We start from the raw sequence: 20,984 nt of genomic DNA on the forward strand, positions 1-20,984 counted from the left end.
AGCTGATACACAGATACAACTTTGGTCGTCTATCATTTATAGTCTTTGATCTGTCATTATGATCTCATTTCTCATTATGATCATGATACAATATCTTTAACTACTTGTTGTAGGTTTTACATCAGTCAGGAAGTAGCTTTCTGGATATAATCCTAACTCTAGTTGCAGAAGTCTGGAGACTAGAAAGACTCTGAGGAGGAAGTCTCCCCAATGGTGCTGTGGACAAAACCAAATACAGACCCTTTGTTTCAGTGATGTGACAGATCAACAGTATGAAGTCTTGGTACATCTGACTAACAACACAATGGTAGAATAGAAACTACACCAAATATGAACAAGTATCACATCAGAAGTGATTCTAGTTGTTTCTAGTTGTAGTTGTATCTAGAGGTGGAAGGTATAGAAGGTATATAAAGTAAACCGGTATGAATTTGACCTAGGATATAATCTTTGACTTTACCGTGCTGCCAATAAAACAACTTCTACTGTCCAATAAAAGCAGAGATGAGAATCTGTTGAGCATCTGGTTTTCATTGTGATCAATCATGACAGAACACAACGTCTTTAACTAATTGTTGTATTTGTGTTAATGGTACAAACACAATGTGAGCTGGTTCTTCATGATTCCTCCACAGAGAGGACCAGGAGAGCTCAGAGGTTCCCAGAGGTCAGTCTGCCCAGCAGCATCAAACACTGGACTCCATATTCATGGTCTGTACATGTACAACTACTGTTACATCTATTCTGTTCACAATCATCTCCATGCTGCACTTTGTAGACCAGTGGATCGTCAGTCTGTCCAACATGGATCTGGTGTGTATGTGGTCAGATCAGTCTCAATAATTGCAAATGCACGCAGAAAGATTCACAAATACATTCCAATGCACTCATAAATAAATTACGATTTATATAAATGTAAAAATAAAAAGTCACAAATATATTTCTGCATTTTTGTGGGTTTTTTGAGACTCCTCTGACGTCGCAGGATTTGCAAATGCATTTTTTTCAACATGGACCTATCTGTAGCCAATCAGATGTCAGCCTCATTTTCAACCAATCACATGAGCTCAGCTCCCCCCCCCCCCCCCCCCCCCCCCCACGTGGCTGCCAGCTGTGTTCACATCAATTAATCACGTCATTCGCGCCACCGGTCTCTCCGGGGACCATTTGTGTTCATTTGCGTGAATCGTGCTAAACGCGCCGGAGAGGGGGCGTGGCTTATCGGCCTGGAAGCCGTTCAACTGTCCGCCATCAACCACGGACAAAATAACCTGTATTTCTGCTTAGTACGTGTTGAGGAAGTCCCAGAAATCCCGGGAAACTGAACACCGTCATGTCTGGTTCATAACATAGTCCGGAGGAGCTCCGTGGATTCTATCAGCTGTATTCTCTGTGTCTAGCAAGCCACACATCAGCTGATTTACTACAGCTGTATGAACCCCAAATAAACAGATGTGGCTGTGATTTAACCACAATAAACGGACAAAGAGGGATGACGAAATAACTACGTCATGATTTGTAAAAAGTCTGAATTCATGTTTTGTTTAAAATAACTTTTAAAATACTTGTTTTCTCAATGGAGCTCGGATTGATCAGTGCTAGGCTATGCTAACATTGTAGCAGCTCCATCAACACTCAAAATAACGTCATCTCGGCGTAAATACGGCAGCGTCTCTTCATTGTTTGTACCATATGGTTTACACACATTTATACACATAGTTTGGTTCGGTCTCTATTAATATGAGGTATCTAGAGCAGTGACGTGTGGTGAGGTTGGTGTCTGGTGAGGCACTGACTCTTTCAGAGTCACATTTACAAATATATGAACCCAATAGAGAAGCTTAAATCACCATTCAATTTGCAGCTTGCACATTGACTACTGGTTGTTTTTCATATTTCATATCAGCATTCTTTACACACACATAGGTAAAGTACATATTTGATTCCACCGGGAGCGTGTGCGGCGCGATCCGGCTGGACATTGTATTTTATTTAGAAAAATTACCAGATATCCATTGTTTCAGACAGTTCATAGATTGGTTCAATCAGACAGAGTGTGATTTTGCTCTGTAGTTTTGCTTGCATTCAGTATATTATAACACAAGAGACAGAATTTCAGGGTCATAGTGAAATTTGACAACACAAATATGAACTTTTCTCAAATAAAGAGAGAGAAATAACTGTCCTGCTTGTAAAGGAAAGACGGATAAACTAGCTTTCATATCCGCGTCACTCCCAAATCCTAATTGTTAAAGGGACCGTACACAATGGATGGAGAATGGACCTGACAGAGTCAACTTTTGAGTTGTTTACTTGTTTTATTATGAGCAGAAGGGAATAAGATTTTGATCAACATTTACATCTGTTTTGTGGTCTGTGTAGTTTTTACATACCAGTGATATTTTATGCTCATTTGGACACTATCACTGAGATAAAGATGAACTAGTTCAGTGTCAAATATACCATTAACTGATTATAAACAACATTCTAAAGGGACTGATATTATTGTTTCAAAATACTAGAGAGATATATTAATGCAAAGAATAGAGAGATGTCGATAGTTATTTCTTGTATTTTGAATTCACTCGTTCACACTCTTACTCACTGAAGACAGTTTCTAACAAAATAGCTAGCTAGCTAGCTAGCATAGTGTTAACATAGCCCACTACTATATTTCCTTTCATTTGCCTCAAGTAAACCTAAATGTAAGTTTTGGCAATTGAAGCGAATTTGAAAAAAACGCATTTGCGAATCCTGAGACGTCAGGGGAGTCTCAAAAAACCCACAAACAAATGTGGAGCAATCCACAAACAAATACATACAAATGCAGAGTATATTTGTGATTTTTTTTTTTTTACATTTATATAAATCGTAATTTATTCATGTGTGCTTTGGAATGTATTTGTGAATCGTTCTGCGTGCATTTGCAATTATTGAGACTGATCTGACCACATAGATGTTTGGTTCCATGGTTTTAGTTTGTGTCATTCATAGAATGTTCTGTTCCAGCTGCTGGAGGAGAACATCGTCACTTTTGTGAAGAACGAGCTGAAGAAGATCCAGAAGGTTGTGAGTTACCCAGAATGCTTAGAGAGTCAGAGGGAGGGTGAGGAGGTGCTGGACGGTGAGGATGAAGAGCAGCGGAGGAGCAGCAGAGAGGCATTTGTGAAGATCACACTGCACTTCCTGAGGAGAATGAAGCAGGAGGAGCTGGCTGACTGTCTGCAGAGCAGTAAGAGGATTTCTCTAAAGATTTAACATGCTGGATAAATGTGATGTTTACTAATGTCTCAAGAGATGGACCAACATATTCATAGACTCATTCTTTGAGGACATGACATGTTGAAATCTATTCTTTGACTCATTGATCTTCTTTGTTGTGTGTTCATTCAGGACTTCTTGCACCAGTTTGTCAGCGTGAACTCAAATCTAACCTGAAGAAGAAGTTCCAGTGTGTGTTTGAGGGGATCGCTAAAGCAGGAAACCCAACCCTTCTGAATCAGATCTACACAGAGCTCTACATCACACAGGGAGGGACTGCAGAGGTCAATGATGAACATGAGGTCAGACAGATTGAAGCAGCATCCAGGAAACCACACAGACCAGAAACAACCATCAGACAAGAAGACATCTTTAAAGCCTCACCTGGAAGAGAGGAACCAATCAGAACAGTGATGACAAAGGGAGTGGCTGGCATTGGGAAAACAGTCTTAACACAGAAGTTCACTCTGGACTGGGCTGAAGACAAAGACCACCAGGACATACAGTTGACATTTCCATTCACTTTCAGAGAGCTGAATGTGCTGAAAAAGAAGAAGTACAGCTTGGTGGAACTTGTTCATCACTTCTTCAGTGAAACCAAAGAAGCAGGAATCTGCAGGTTTGAAGAGTTCCTGGTTCTGTTCATCTTTGACGGTCTGGATGAGTGTCGACTTCCTCTGGACTTCCACAACAATGAGGTCCTGACTGATGTTACAGAGTCCACCTCAGTGGATGTGCTGCTGACAAACCTCTTCAGGGGGAAACTGCTTCCCTCTGCTCGCCTCTGGATAACCACACGACCTGCAGCAGCCAATCAGATCCCTCCTGAGTGTGTTGGCATGGTGACAGAGGTCAGAGGGTTCACTGACCCACAGAAGGAGGAGTACTTCAGGAAGAGATTCAGAGATGAGGAGCAGGCCAGCAGGGTCATCTCCCACATCAAGACCTCACGAAGCCTCCACATCATGTGCCACATCCCAGTCTTCTGCTGGATCACTGCTACAGTTCTGGAGGTGTTGAAGACCAGAGAGGGAGGAGAGCTGCCCAAGACCCTGACTGAGATGTACATCCACTTCCTGGTGGTTCAGTCCAAACTGAAGAAGGTCAAGTATGATGGAGGAGCTGAGACAGATCCACACTGGAGTCCAGAGAGCAGGAAGATGACTAAGTTTCTGGGAAAACTGGCTTTCGATCAGCTGCAGAAAGGCAACCTGATCTTCTATGAATCCGACCTGAAAGAGTGTGGCATCAATATCAGAGCAGCCTCAGTGTACTCAGGAGTGTTCACACAGATCTTTAGAGAGGAGAGAGGACTGTACCAGGGCAAGGTGTTCTGCTTCGTCCATCTGAGTGTTCAGGAGTTTCTGGCTGCTCTTCATGTCCATCTGACCTTCTTCAACGCTGGTGTCAATCTGCTGTCAGAAGAACAAACAACCTCCTGGTGGTCTAAAGTCTTTAGAGACAAACCTGAACCAAAACCTCTCTACCAGAGTGCTGTGGACAAGGCCTTACAGAGTCCAAATGGACACCTGGACTTGTTCCTCCGCTTCCTCCTGGGTCTTTCACTGGAGACCAATCAGACTCTCCTACGAGGTCTGCTGACACAGACAGGAAGTAGCTCACAGACCAATCAGAGAACAGTCCAGTACATCAAGGAGAAGATCAGTGAGAATGTGTCTCCAGAGAAAAGCATCAATCTGTTCCACTGTCTGAATGAACTGAATGATCGTTCTCTAGTGGAGGGGATCCAACAGTCCCTGAGTTCAGGACGTCTCTCCACAGATAAACTGTCTCCTGCTCAGTGGTCAGCTCTGGTCTTCATCTTACTGACATCAGAAAAAGATCTGGACGTGTTTGACCTGAAGAAATACTCTGCTTCAGAGGAGGCTCTTCTGAGGCTGCTGCCAGTGGTCAAAGCCTCCCACAAAGCTCTGTAAGTACAGAGACAGTTAGATTCATAGATCATAACTTAAATGCACTGCTATCTTTTCTACTTGTTGCTTATTTTTTCTTCATCATTGTTACTTCAGACTGAGTGACTGTAACCTCTCAGAGAGAAGCTGTGAAGCTCTGTCCTCAGTTCTCAGTTCCCAGTCCTCTAGTCTGAGAGAGCTGGACCTGAGTAACAACAACCTGCAGGATTCAGGAGTGACACTGCTGTCTCCTGGACTGGAGAGTCCACACTGTGAACTGGAAATTCTCAGGTCAGATCAAGTTAGTTTGTCTTCAATGATTTAAATGTGTCTCTAAACTATCAGATCCATGCAGTGTAAACAGCCTCTCTCTTTCTGAATCTTTGAATTTGTTCATCAGGATTTCAGATTTCATGAACCACTTTTTCACCAGGAAATTAACCAGAACTCTGGAACTGGAGGAACTAATCTCAGAGACTAAACTAGGGTCCAGAAGCCATTTTTGTGAATTTGTGTTTCCATCACATCATAAGAACCTTGTAGAACAGACAAATTTGATCCACAGTGGATAAAAAAACAATGACAGTGTTTGAAACACAGTTTTCATTCACAATAAAACATCACAGGATCATCTTTTTGTTCCTCTCATTTATGCTTTGTAGTGTCATGTTTGATATAATTAATGAATGAACAGGTGAAAAGCAGAGGTGGAAAAGAGACTGAAAACTTGAATGTCTGTCTCTACAGTGACGATCTGCAGAGTTTGATGGTTGTTTGTTTCAGCTTTAGAACGTAACAGACATGAAATCAGAAAATGAAGTTTAATCTTTCTTTTTCACTCACTTCTCTCTCTCTCTCGATCTCTCGAGTCAGTAAGACAACAGAAAAGTCAAACTTTGTATTTAACACTGTTAGAAAAATTCACTCTAAGCCGATGTAAAAATCATTAATCACAGGACATTTATTCTTGCAAGAAGGAGACAGAGTTGAAACACATACAGGTCATGTATCAAGGCTGCTCAGAGGTCTGTTTCTGAGTCTCTGATATTTATACTGCGGATAACACACAAGTGCGCTGACAGAGTAATTTGCATATGTTCTGGACATTTACAGATAACACACTTTTGGACAATTTGTTCTGTTAAAGGGTCACATTATCCTAATCGGAAGACATCATGGTTGCAAATCAACCTACGTATGCATTGACATTTTCTACATGTTTATTATCTCTTATCTAGGACAAACAGCTGAAGTGCTTCTCTAGTAGACAACTGATACCTAATAGCAAAAACAGCTGAGATGCTTAGTGTCACAGGAAGTTCACACAAACACTCACATGAGGACATAAGCCTTTGTAAACGTAAAACATTCCTTAGTCATTCGATTTTTTCCAACAAACACTAATGAACAACATTAAATATCCACCCCTCATCCTGATATTGATACTTCAGTACTTCCTGTTTACAGTAGAGAACAATGAACTGAATTTGTATCTTGTTTAGAGTAGAACAGAGTTTTATCCACTTTCACTGAACAAATGATCTTTGTTCTTTCTGATTGTACTTTAGTCCAGACTCTTTAACAAAGAGGATTTCATTTTAACACAAATGTTATTTTTCTTCTTGTTGATTGTTGTCTCTTCAGACTGAAAGGATGTAACCTCTCAGAGAGAAGCTGTGAAGCTCTATCCTCAGTTCTCAGCTCCCAGTCCTCTAGTTTGAGAGAGCTGGACCTCAGCTACAATCATCCAGGAGACTCAGGAGTGAAGCTGCTGTCTGCTGCACTGGAGAGTCCACACTGTAAACTGGAAACTCTCAGGTCAGTTTAAGTTATTTTGTCTTTAATGATTTAAATGTGTCTCTAAACTATCAGATCCATGCAGTGTAAACAGCCTGTCTTTTTCTGAATCTTTGAATTTGTTCATCAGGATTTCAGATTTCATGAACCACTTTTTCCCCAGGAAATTAATCAGAACTCTGGAACCAGAGGAACTAATCTCAGAAACTAAACTAAAAAAAAAAGTTTTATTTTTTTGCTGGCGGATTCACGGGCCATATAAAATGCCGTGGCGTGCCGGATCTGGCCCGCGGGCCTTGAGTTTGACATGTCTGGTCTAGAGGTTTGTTTTTGGTTTCTTCTTTCTGTTACTTCAGTCAGGAACACTCTCGTCATAGATTTGAACCATTTATTGCAACAAATAGAAATACAGTTAAACTTGGCGATGATGGCTCCGCTCTTTGAATGCTCCCCGGATTAGCCAGCAGCTACCAAGCTAAGACGGGGAGCACCGAGCAACAACGGAACCCAACGCCAAGTCTGGAAGACGCCCGTGTGAAGCATCAGCCGGACTATGGAAATCTATGTGTAGCAGCAAGCATGCTGCAGACCTCTGCAGACATCATGTTCAGAATAAAAGGAGCAAGCATGCATCCCAAAGAGGTCATACTACATACATCTTCCAGTGAAACCCAGCCAACCACTTCCAATAGCAGCATTTTATGAACTTATTATTTTCATTTATTATCGTGCATTGGGGTAGTAATGGTAGTCTCCAAGGTAGCGCTCATATCTTTTTGAACTACAATTATATTCAATTCAATTCATTTTTGTATAGCCCAAAATCACAAATTATCCTCAGAGGGCTTTTCAATCTGTACACATACGACATCCTCTGTCCCAGGACCCTCACATCAGAACAAGAAGAACTCCCCCAAAAAACCCTTTAACAGGAGAAAGAAGAAGAGACCTTAGGGAGAGCAACAGAGGAGGATCCTCTCCCAGGATGGACAGAAGTGCAATAGATGTCATGTGTACAGAATGAACAACATCTGTGACTCTCAGTTCCTAAGCTGCTGAGGACCAGCGACCCAGAGCTTCCAGTGTAGATGCTGGGACCAGAGAGGCTCAGAGGCAGCTGCTCCGATGAGGAAGGGGTGCGAGGTGTATAGCTGAGGAGGATGTCCGCCTCGTTTGCAGAGGAGACGGAGTCGGTGGTAAAGCCAGACCTTGACGTGGCTTTTCTTTGTCGGTCAGAAACGAGGGTTCGTCTTGCCTCGCACCGGGGCGCCGTTGAAGGTACCGGGTTATGGAAGATAGAGGACAAGATGCAGTGTTAGTTAGTGAGATAACGACGATCTAACCTTTACCTTCCCCGTCAGTTTTTAAATGTTTGAGGTAGATGGAGTACATGTGAGCATCTATGATGATGTCAGAGATAGTAAGATCATGCAAAGGGTCGATAGAGTCCGAGCTGGTTGTGAATTCACCACACAGAGGAACCCATGAAGCAGTGAAAAACACGGTCTCCAGTCATGAATCTATGCATGATCCACAACACCCCAGCCTGCATTGAGACACCAGTTTGTGCACTAAAGGTGATGAAAAGAGGAGACGCTTATCGTTGCTTCCTGGATGCTCTTCTTTAAGCCGTTGAACAGGAGATGAATGAAGGAGGTCCCGAGCAGGCTACACACTGAGGGATCTGCACATTAAATGAACTGAATACCTGCAACACTTGCTTTGATGGGAGAAGGTTGGATTTCCAGGATTCTTAACAGCACAATAAAAGCCCATTCTTTGCTAGCTGTCTGCAAACCATTGATCGTTGTAGATTCCCCCAAAACCAACAGAAGGAGCTACGAGAGCGACTGACGTTTCTGTATAGTTGTAGAACGAGATGCCGTTCAACGATAACGCAGCAATATGAAACACTGAGATATGTTCATCTCACCATTTGATGCTGAGAAGGTTCCACTGTGACAGATGGAATGCATGACATAAAGGTATGAGCTATTAATGCTTGGAGCGCTGTCATCATGAGGGGCTGAGAGTATATTATCAGACCCGTCATTTATTATTTTATTTATATATCAGAGTACTTTCTAAAAGCTGTACCTATGCATTATGCAGACCATGAAGGAGGGAGGACTACCATGAGGCCCAGTCATGTGTCCTTCACAACACTTTGACCACTACTTGTTCACTACTTCTGGTTCTTCAGAGCAGATTTAGGTTTTTACAGACGTGGACACTTTTGGAAGAAGACCTTGAACTAGACCAGTTATTAAATAATGAACTAAACAACGATTGGATGTTCTTCTAGTTGTTTATTAAGTTCTGAGCCGTTGACACGTTTAAGTTTATTCATCTCTTGACACGAGACGAGTTGAACGCAGCAGAATTTAATTAAATTGACGTCATCACCTGCGAGGATTTCATTCCTGAGCTCAGGAGAAATTGTAGCTGCAGGTGGAAAGAATGACTCGAGATGGAGCTGCGGGGACTACATTACCCAGCGTTCTATGCGGCATGACGTCAATAGAGAGCGCTCCGGCTTCCGTAGTCGCTCACCTTGTTAGCGGCGTGGAGCCGCAGCTGCGGCCGTAGATGTCCCGGAATCGAGCGGGTTTCCAGAACCAGGAAGCGGACATCCGTCTCGCTAAGAGAGGACTGAATGTTAGTGAGAGCGGAGAGGACCGGGTCCTTCTCCTGAAGTTTGACGTCAGGATGGAGTCTTGCTCTTCTTGTTCTTCAGTGGCTGATCAACAAGCCCTTTTCTTACAGAGTGAAGTCCACACATGCACACACACCTTATACGTTTAGTGCGTATATGTTCTCATTGACTTTGCTGCACTTAAACATCAAGTGTGCTGCTCTTCTCCCTCAGCATCCGATGCTCTATATTGTTCTACTTCTACTCTAATCATTTAAAAACCTCAGAAACAGAAAGTAAAGAGGGAGGGTATAAAGTGAATGGTCTACTGAACCATGAGGTTGTTGGTTCACATATGGCTTGAAGTTAATCTGAGAGCGACGTCTCTCCACCTCCTTCATGAAGTCCTCTGCATCCTTTTCTTCTCCACAGTTGATGTGAAGAACAGAGGGATAGAGAAGCGAGTAGTCCACGTTCATGTCCACAAGTTTCCTTTTGATGTGTTCAAACTCTCTGCACTGTAGTCGGGCTACAAGTGGGTCCTGGTGTTGTTGATGAGGAGCTCGCCCTTTTGTCTGGAGAGCTGAAGAGTTTGAACTTTCTCCTGAAACTCAGGAATCTTACCAGGACTGGCCTTGGACCAGTTGAGCTTGTGTTGTGGTTTCTCTGTGTGGGGCTGAGTGAGCTCTCTCCAGTACCGGGGGATTAGGAAAGTGTTCCTGACCCAAGAGGTGTAGGATCAGCTGCTGCACAAACCCAACGACATCCCGGCCTTCTGCCTCTTCTGGACCTTTAACGATACCAATGTTGGAGCGTCTGCTGTAATCCTCCATTGAGTCCGCCTTCTGTTTCAGCTCTTTTCTTTTTCACTGTGACTGATGCAGCTTTTTAAGTCCTCCATGTCGTCTTCGTTGCAGCTGACTCTTTGTTGTGCCGCAGTGGTTTGGTGTTTAACTCTTATATTATAATATATCATAGATAATAATGAACATCAGCTCCGTATCAATGGTCCAGTAGAAGCATCAAGCCGTGGTATTAAGTCTGGTCTACACTGGCTGATTGAGTCCATGAGCGACTGAAGGGAGACTTGACGTTGGTCGGCCATACTTTGGGTTTAGATGTCAGAGACTTCACAGGTAATCGGCTACTTGTTCACTAGTCTAAAGGTAGTGCATCCGTTGGTTAGAACTTTTAGAGGGTTCTATTAACAAAGGGACTCAGCCCATGCAGTGAGACTCACTAGACTCCTTTCTAAGATGATGAGATGTCACATGTTGTGTTTACAGCTTGTTGTCACTGAACCACAAGTGGACAAAGAAATCAGCTGATGCAGGTTTAAACATGTGATTCAGTGACTGACTGGTGGAGGAGACTGAGTGTGAAATGATGACGATGCTCAATATAATCCTGATAATAATATATCTAGGGCTGCAACTAACGATTATTTTAATAATGGATTAATCTGTCGATTATTTCTTCGATTAATCGATGAATCGGCGGGGAAAAGGCGAGTGAATAAAAACGTGTCTTTAGTCTTGCAAACTATACCAGCCCTGCCAGGGAGGTGTGGTCAGGGGAGACAGCCTCACCTGTCATCATGACAAGTAAAAAACTAATAATGATAACATAAATATTAATATTTCTCTACTGATCTGTGCTATAAATGTGATTACTGTATGATTCCAATCATTGTTATAATCAGAACCTCTGAATGATGTCATGTCCTGTTCAAACAGAGGAGACAGTGAGGTGAGACAGAGACCAGCTGTTCCTCACCTCACTGTGAATCCTCACTAACTGTTGAGTCTTTTTCTGTCTCATTGTTTGTCACCACTGTAATATCTGTAGACTCTTTTATTATATATCTTTCTTTACATAGAATAATGTATTTCACGTCTGTGTAGAACATGTTTAGTGTTTCTGATCTGACATTAAACCTCAGTGAAGAAGCACAGAGAGGTAAACAGTAAAATAAAATAATTTTAAAAATCAAAATCTTCTTATTAGTGATGGGAATTACGGCTCTTTTTAGAGAACCGGCTCTTTTGGCTCCCAAATGGCTCTTCAGATTTTTTGGTGCTTAAATTAATTTATTACCAACAATAATGTAAAATTATGCGCAATATGAATTACTAATGTAAAAAAAACATGCACTATATCAAATGTTTATTATATAAATACACTTTTATTTATACACTCTACAGAGTGATACAAAAAATAAATTAAAGTGCAAAAACAAACGTTTAACTATTTACAAATGAACTGAACTAACTTTGAACTATTAATATCAGGTTCACTTGCTTGTCTTTTTTCTTCCAGTCGCACTGATGGATGAACAGTTGTCGTGTGTCTGTGCAGGTTGTTTGTGGAGCCAGCTCCATATGAGATGTTAGTCTTGCAGACTCTACATTCTGCCTTAGTTTGGTCAATGATTGTCCAGATTTTGCTGCGTTTCCTGTTGACACTCATTTTTTCAACTTTTTTTTTTTTTACCTTTCCAGTCCGTTGCTCTCTTTCTCTCTCGTGACTCGTCTCCCTCCCTCCTGTTCGTGTGCTTGCTGTGTGCTGTGCTGTGTGTGTAACTCCCGCCCCTCCCCCCTCTGCTCAGCGCAGGCGCAGAGACGTCACCACACATATTGAGAGAGAGAGAGAGAGAGAGAGAGAGAGAGAGAGAGAGAGAGAGAAGCGGCTCCCAATTAGGAGCCGGTGTTAGGGTTTAACTAGGGACCCTGTTAACTGGCGACCTTCAGCCGAAAGCGTCTGTTGTTGTCATAGTTACGGCAGCGGTTGTAAATAGTCAGAGAACACGTAGCTGTCCTCGTGAATGCCGCATTGATTAGTTTTGCATTACGGTGTCAAACCTTCTCATTTACAGTCTTTGGTCAAAACAGACCGGATTCCACGTTGGAGAGTCTTTGGAGAAAACGAGTCCACTCGAGTTTGAAACGTCGCATGTTGTTTGTGTTGAAACAGGAAGAGAGCGCGTTGCTCTTCCTTTGAAATAATAAAGTTGGTAAAAAAACACATAAACGTCTTTGGAGCCTGTTTTGTTCAAACATGTGTCACGTAGAAGAACTCTGTAGCACAGTTAAAATAAGACAAATATATATATATATAAATATAAATAAATCATATTTACAGGATTCGAACACATATTGTGTGAGGGGAAAAAAAGTCAGTTGGCAGAAGCACTACCACTACACCACCATCAACGTAATGTGTCATCTTGGAGACTAAATTTTAACAACGTAGAACACAGTCAGCGGTCGCTCTTCAGACCAGAGGACACCAGATCAACTTGTGTCCACACTGCGTGTTCACCGTGGAGCACTCTGTCCTGTACTTCAGAGCAGAGCCACATAGCATCACACTATGTAATATAGTGGGCACAGAAGAAGAAACGAGCCAAGGTTTAGAGAGAGGCCATCGGCTTTCCACACAATATACAGTTTTAAGGACGACCGTTCGACCTGGTCAATAAGTTGGACGCAAATAGTCCCATCATGTATTACATAGTGTGATGCTATGTGAGTCAAATTAAATGTGATTATGTATTTTACTTATTAAATTCTAATGAACTCAACTGTTTGACATATCTGTGTTCTTGGCTGGTTAAATTCTTCAGTTTGTGACTTTTCTTGTTTGCTCTGATGCGTTATGTCCACATTGTGTATTTTCACCTCATGACAACATCACAAACATTTGTCTCATTAATTTGCAGCGACACAAAGACGTTTTGAATTGTCTGATTTTATTAAGGCGCCCATTTGTTTCTGAAACCAGCTATATTCTTAACATGCCTCTGAAGTACAGGACAGAGTCCACGGTGAACACGCAGTGTGGACACAAGTTGATCTGGTGTCCTCTGGTCTGAAGAGCGACGCTGACTGTGTTCTACGTTCTTTAACTTTAGTCTCCAACAAGACACATTACGTTGATGGTGGTGTAGTGGTAGTGCTTCTGACTACAGACTTTTTTTCCCCTCACACAATATGAGTTCGAATCCTGTAAATATGATTTATTTATATTTATATATATATATATTTGTCTTATTTTAACTGTGCTACAGAGTTCTTCTACGTGACACATGTTTGAACAAAACAGGCTCCAAAGACGTTTATGTGTTTTTTTTTACCAACTTTATTATTGGAATCCGGTCTGTTTTGACCAAAGACTGTAAATGAGAAGGTTTGACACCGTAATGCAAAACTAATCAATGCGGCATTCACGAGGACAGCTACGTGTTCTCTGACTATTTACAACAGCTGCCGTAACTATGACAACAACAGACGCTTTCGGCTGAAGGTCGCCAGTTAACAGGGTCCCTAGTTAAACCCTAACACCGGCTCCCGTCGTTCACGTCAAAGAGCTCTCAGAGCCGTTTCAAATGTAAGATTCTATATCTAAGCTTAAAAATGTCTCAACAAACAGTGAAATATGAACAAATCAGCATCAGTTCATCGTCGGACAGGTAAAGTCTTATGTGTTCGTTGTTCTCTTTATACATCCGGGTTGTTACGCAGATTATCGCGGAATCTCACGATTTTCGCGGGTGCCGCTCGCGAGCGCTCCGCTTCTGAAACGCTCCCGGTGGAATCAAACGTGTGTGTGTGTGTGTGTGTGTGTGTGTGTGTGTGTGTGTGTGTGTGTGTGTGTGTGTGTGTGTGTGTGTGTGTGTGTGTGTGTGTGTGTGTGTGTGTGTGTGTGTGTGTGTGTGTGTGTGTGTGCGTGTGTGAATAATGCTGATATGAAGAACAACCAGTAGTCGATGGTCAAGCTGCCAGTTGAATGGTGATTGAAGCTTCTCTATTGCTTCATATGTTTGTACATCTGATTGATGTAGAGTCAGAGCCTCACCAGACACCAACCTCACCGCACGTCACTGACCCCTGCTTTACTACCGTTATGAAGGAGCTAACGCTAACTCGTGGAGCTGATGAGGAGTAAACAGCAGGAGAGCTACTGGAGGGACGTTACGTTCCTCACTTCAAACAGAACAACAGTAGGATTCTATAGTGACTGACCTGCTGTTGAACTCCTTCCTCCTCATCAAGGACTCCAACATGTTCACGTTTTAGGTGATGAATCATCACCGTGGTGATCCCGTGTCATGTCTCTTTTGCATATCTTGCAGTTAACACACTTTTAGATGTCTTCAGTGTGAAATGCTCCACACCTTGATGACTTAGGTCCTACTGACTTCTCTTCCTCCTCTGAAGTCAAAGAACATGAGATCCTGATGAATCATAAGTGCTCCATGTGAACATGAAGAACAAAGCTCTGTGATGACAGGATGTAATGTCCATGTGTCCATGCTGCTCTGACCCCCCTCCTCCTTTCAGGGCGGAGCCTGCTGGAGTCCGATGGTTCAGACCGGGTCTGAGGAAGTGTGAGTGTGCTTTGAATTTGATTCATGAGAACAAAGCGTCTTCAAACTGTGACATCACTCATTCACATCTCTGATGTCATCATCAAACAGATGAATAACTGCAGCTGTATTGTGTCTTGTTCTCTCCATCAGACTCCTGTGAACTCACACTCGACACAAACACAGTGAACAGAGAACTCAAACTGTCTGACAACAACAGGAAGGTGACATATGTGAAGGAGGAGGATCAGTCATATCCTGATCATCCAGACAGGTTTGACTACTGGGAGCAGCTGCTGTGTAGAACTGGTCTGACTGGTCGCTGTTACTATGAGGTCGAGTGGAGAGGAAACGTTATTATATCAGTGAGTTACAGAGGAATCAGAAGGAAAGGAGACAGTGATGACTGTGTGTTTGGAATGAATGATCAGTCCTGGAGTCTGGAGTGCTATGATGGTCGTTACTATGTCTATCACAATAAGACAAGAACACCCATCACCTCCTCCTCCTCCTCCTCCTCCTCCTCCCCCTCTGGTAGAGTAGCAGTGTATGTGGACTGTCCTGCTGGCTCTCTGTCCTTCTACAGAGTCTCCTCTGACACACTGATCCACCTCCACACCTTCAACACCACATTCACTGAACCTCTTTATCCTGGGTTTGGGTTCAGGTTCTGGTCTGGTTCTGGTTCCTCAGTGTCTCTGTGTTCTCTGTAGGAGCAGAGTGTCCTCCTCTAGAGGAACGTTCTCTCTGACCACATAGTTCCGTGTGTTCAGGATCACACACAGCTGATGTCAGTCAGCAGAATGTGGGAGGAGTTTCTCCTCAGGGTTCTGTTTGTAGTGTTCTCTGTCCAGTCTGGCTAGAGGTTGATGAAACAATCCTCTGAACAGAGTGATGGACTTCAACAAGCTTCCTCTCATTCTTGAAGGTGGTACATCTTCTGTGTCCAAACAGAACATCATGTCTTCCTTGTCCCCGGAGAGAGCAGCTCTCACTACATTACAAGCCTCTCTTCTCTCAACATGAACATAGATGTGTTCTTATCAAGACTATCTCTGAAGTGGAATAAACACGTCTCCTCATGTTCAACTCAAAGTGTCCGTGAGTCTGTTCTTCTTCTACCAACAAGAAGAACACAAACTTCATGACACCTTTAATGTCTTCATGTTGTTCAAAGAGCTTTTTCATTTTCATCCAAACACATTTATTCAAGAGAACTTTAAGTGTTGAGAGGAGATAGAATGTTCAAATAGATACATGTGATATTTGACTTCATCACATCTAAATACGTCTTGAATCAAAGTCCTTTAAATGACCTTTACCAGAGCTTTCAACCGCATCTCATGAGCTTCTTCACTGGAGAGAGTTTGTTTGAAAGTGGTTTGAAGTAGTTTACATTCAAAGTATTTCAGTAGATGTTGTTGTACATGTGTTGTCTTACACTTCACATGTGAAGAGATGAGTGACTTTTCACATGACGTGTTTTAAATGTGACGCTTTTAAAAGAAGAGAAGAAGAAGAAAAAGTAGTTCACAAGAGGAAGAAGAAAGATCAAAGATCAGTGTTCACATTACAGACAAATAGATGATGGACTTCAAACATCTGAAGTGATGGAAGTCATCAATAACAGACTTCATTCACATGTTTTGTTGGAGAAATGTATCATCCCGTTCTCTTAGTTATAACTTGTATGGCTTAAACCTGCATATATTCATTTTAACCCAAATAATAAATGTTATCATATCGAATGTATTTTCATGTCTAACCCTCTTCCCTCAATAACAACACCAAGGCTGGGAACTCGGTCTTGGTGGATGCATCGTCAGACAGAGGAGGAGGACGTCTGTGAAGGGGGGGGGAGATAATGTGCATATTATACTTTGTTAAACTGTTCCTTGTTGTTAGAACTCCGAACCATCTGTGGGGAAAGAGCTCTATCCATTCAGCTGAATTATTACAAACTGTCTGTTCATTAAATATGATTTCATACTTTAAGAAGTTCGTCACCTGATTTATTTCTCACATTGAGGTTAAAAAGATTTTTTTCCACCACAAATGGAGACGAGGATGAGATCGGACGAGTAATCGGGACTCTGTTAGACGACAGAAGAGCCAATAATAGTTGATTCCTCCCTGAAGGTGAGAGGCTGTCGTCAGGCAGGGTTCCAGATTGCCGCTCCGATCCTGGAACCGGAAAAAGAATCTCACCAGTGAGAGATTATTCTGTGATGGAACAGACACTTTGAGGGGAAACTTGATTCTCACACCACAGGGTGCTGGACATTGGATCAGTGATGGGAATTCCGGCTCTTTTTAGAGAACCGGCTCTTTCGGCTCCCAAATGGCTCTTCAGATTTTTTGGTGCTTAAATTAATTTATTACCAACAATAATGTAATAATGTAAAATTATGCGCAATATGAATTACTAATGTAAAAAAAACATGCACTATATCAAATGTTTATTATATAAATACACTTTTATTTATACACTCTACAGAGTGATACAAAAAATAAATTAAAGTGCAAAAACAAACGTTTAACTATTTACAAATGAACTTTAACTTTGAACTATTTTAAACTTTTAGCTTTTTAATACTTAACAAATTTAAAGTGAAACAACATACAGAAGCTTACAGAATCACACAACAAAATATAAATTAAAAAACAAAAAGAAAAAAATCAGCATCCAGAGTTTTGTCCTTCAGTGAAGATTTACATTGAGAAAGACCAAGTGCCTCAGCTTTGAGGGGCTGATCCTGTTTCTTCTCTCCGTAATGATCTGCCCTGTTTTGGAGAAGATTGTCTCTGAGGGGACTGAAGTTGCTACAATGCACAGTCTCCGTGCCGTCACATGAGTAAGGCGTGGGTACGCTGAAGCCTTGGTCTCCCACCAGCTCAGTGGGTCTGCACTTCTCTGGAAAAGGGGCTCCTCAAGGTAGGATCTCACTTCCACAATCGAATCTGCTGAAGGATTCCTTCTTGTGGTGTCTCCACTTGCTCGTTCTTCAAAGAACCTCCAAACAGCAGATGCTTGTGGCTCCTCTTGTTGGTGCTCTGCTGCCTCTTCTCCCTCTCGGCCCTCTGGCAGTGAAGTTGTCTGGCTGGATCTCGCTGCTGCTGCTGCGGTTACTCTCCGAAGAGCTTCATCAACCGCTCTGTTGTCATTAAAGGCCGGCTTCTTGAATCTTGGGTCAAGAATGGTGGATTCTGAGAGAACGGTGTTGTATTCAATTCTGTGGAACTTTCTGTCCATGGATGCACAGAGAGCAGCCACTAACTCTGTCACTTTCCCTGTGGTCACTCTGGTCTGGTGCTCAGCTGTCACTCTCTGCAGACTAATAATAACAATAATAATCATAATAATGTGATAACATTTGTACACTACACCTGTCTGCACTGGTCTCCACAGTGACCTGCTGGAATGGCTCCAGAACAGTGCATGCCTCCTGCAGTACCTCCCATTCCTCTCGGCTCAGAGGATCAACTGATGCATTCATAACAGCCAGGGTAGAGATGACTGCATCCTTGGACTCCAGAATCCGTTTTATCATATGAAAGGTGGAGCTCCACCTCGTGACACAGTCTCGTTTGAGCTTCAGCTCAGGCGTGCCCATCTGTAGTTGGGTAGATTTGAGCTCGTGTGTGGCTGTTGTGCTCCTGTGGAAAAACTCCACTATCGCCTTCACTTTGTTCACAGTGGGCTTCATCGCCTTCAGAGCATCTCTTACAAACAGGTTGATTGTGTGTGCAAGACATGGGCGGTGGGTCCATTTCAGGGTTGTAATTGCTTTGGTGATGTTAGCTGCATTGTCACTAACACAGAAAACCACTTTGTTGTCCACGCCCCACTCTTTAGCCACTTTGAGCAGCTCCTCTGCTAAGTTGTCAGAAGTGTGTCTGTCACTGAACTCAAAACAATCCAGAAGACAGGACACCATTTTGTAACGTTCAACAAAGTGACATGTGACTGACGAGTAGGATGTGGTGGGACGGGATGTCCAGGTGTCAGTTGTTGGACAAACTGCTGTGTCTTTTTTAACCCTCTCTTGCAGTGAAGCACGTTCTCTGTCATACAGGCCTGGGATGATTCCTAGGGAGAGTGTTTTCCTACTTGGAGTTGCATCCATTGGATTGAGTGCATGAATAAACCTTCTGAATCCTTTGTCATCCACAACTGAAAATGGTTGGAAATCACACGCCATCATTTTGGCCAGTTCTTCATCAATGGTCTTCTGTCTTGCTGCGGTCATAGACTTTTGCAAAAATTGGCCCATAGAGCTCTGGGTTGTACTTTTAGGTGGTTGTGGTGGTGTACCGGACGATGCTGTAGACCAGTGATCATCAACTGGCGGCCCGCCAAGCCGTTCGATCCGGCCCGCGACTGGATTCCAAAATTGTGAGGATCAAAGAGAAAATATGTCGGCCTATTCCACACTATTAAAGCAACTAAAAACAGCAACAACTGAGTCTCTTATCAGTAATCACCACCATTTATGACTCTATTTAGGCTACACTCCGAAATGAGGACAGACTCGTTACACCGTTTAGTATTTATTGTTTCACACAGTTTTTTTTAAAACATAACTTTTCCTCATGCCCTTACTTAACATTTGGTTTTTATTTCAAAGTCTCAACAACATGCTTGGAACTAGCAGACTCCTCAGGACTAAAAAAGGAGGAAAAACAATCTGGCACAACTTAAAATAGCATGATAAATAAATAGCTGGAACCAGAACAAAACAGGTCACAAATAATGTTCACACATCAAATAAAACGTTAAGTGGGCTATAGCGAAATCAAATCACAAGGCTGAAATGGAATACTACTCGCACTACTTAATCAATGGCTGAAGTTACATTTCCCCTCTGACACCAACTTTTTCACATCAGGCTTGGCCACCGTCAGACTTATGCGCAAACAGTCCTCCAAAGACTGGGTTGACAGTCGGTTCCTCTCGTGCGTTTTAATCGAGTTCATCTTGGAGAACGCAGCCTCACAGGCGTAGGTTGAACCGAACACGGTGAGCACATACATAGCCGGCGTCTTCGATGCGCCGTAGACCTCGGGACAAGATACCCAAAATGCGCTCAGGCTTTCAGCACCACGGAGAGCAGCCTTCATGTCGCCCGCGGCCTGAATTTCAGCCAGCTCGCTCTGAATGGCCGCCTCGTCCAACTGCAGCATTTTCACCGCGTTTGTGGAGAATTCTCCGCTTGGGGTGATGGTGAATGGGTCACGCACAAATCCAATGACATCCCTGGAAATAAAAAAGTCATGGAATCTAGCAGAGAAGTTGTCTTTTAATTGTGTGATAAATGTCTTCATCTTGTCTGTTACGTTGCCTTCTCCCACCGTCTTCAGTGTGTTGAAGTGCAGCAGCCTCCCTGACAACAAATCTGCGTGGAACAGATCAAGTTTGTTCCCAAAGGCATCAAGTTTTTCCACCAAATCCACCACTGATTTTTCTTTTCCTTGCAGCTGGAGATTAAGTGTATTCAAATGGGAGAAAATGTCTGTTCAAAACGCAACGTTGCACACGTATCCCATGTCTTGCATGATGCGGAGATGGTCAGCTGCCGCTTTGGACTTACTTTGTTTTAAAAAATCCACTACTTGGGCACGGAGTTCAACGAAGCGCTCCAGTGCTTTGCCCTTACTAAGCCAGCGCACGTCATTGTGGAGTAACAGGTCATCACGAGAAGCCTGGGATTCCAGCACCAATTTGCGGAACAGGCGGTGCTGCGTGCTTGAAGTTCCTCTGATGTGGTTCATCATTTTCATTGTTTTCTCCATCACCTCTTTGAGCTCCCCACTTAGCTTTGCGCACAGCACGCTTTGATGGATGATACAATGGAGTGCGTTAGTTTTAGGAGCGACAGTCTTTATTCTGCTCACCAGACCCTTATTTTTTCCAATCATGGCAGGTGCACCATCTGTCACTGTCAGGTTGATTTTATCCAGGGACAATCCATGGCTTTTAAAAAAATCCTCCAGTTTTCCAAAGATGATG

The 20,984-nt window shown here is 42.7% G+C and overlaps 1 protein-coding gene across 11 annotated transcripts in view; it reads left to right on the forward strand.

Annotated features, from left to right (window-relative positions):
• Nucleotides 1-20,984, forward strand: part of LOC137880628 (NLR family CARD domain-containing protein 3-like) — a 43,002-nt gene that overhangs the window by 12,868 nt on the left and 9,150 nt on the right. For 9 of the 11 annotated variants that reach the window (XM_068722089.1, XM_068722096.1, XM_068722094.1 and 6 more), the window contains 7 exons: nt 636-711; nt 3,010-3,232; nt 3,394-5,194; nt 5,292-5,465; nt 6,819-6,992; nt 14,949-14,995; nt 15,128-16,063. In XM_068722089.1, the coding sequence (XP_068578190.1) occupies nt 636-711; nt 3,010-3,232; nt 3,394-5,194; nt 5,292-5,465; nt 6,819-6,992; nt 14,949-14,995; nt 15,128-15,687 (3,055 nt within the window). In that variant the 3' untranslated portion in view covers nt 15,688-16,063. Of the gene's footprint in view, nt 1-635; nt 712-3,009; nt 3,233-3,393; nt 5,195-5,291; nt 5,466-6,818; nt 6,993-14,825; nt 14,924-14,948; nt 14,996-15,127; nt 16,064-20,984 lie in introns of those variants that run through there. The other 2 variants (XM_068722098.1, XM_068722099.1) reach the window with 2 other exon arrangements.

The sequence above is a fragment of the Cebidichthys violaceus genome, unplaced genomic scaffold, assembly GCF_023349555.1.
Source record: "Cebidichthys violaceus isolate CVI_PGR_0920_01 unplaced genomic scaffold, fCebVio1.0.p SCAF_29, whole genome shotgun sequence".
Classification (NCBI taxonomy): Eukaryota; Metazoa; Chordata; class Actinopteri; order Perciformes; family Stichaeidae; genus Cebidichthys; species Cebidichthys violaceus.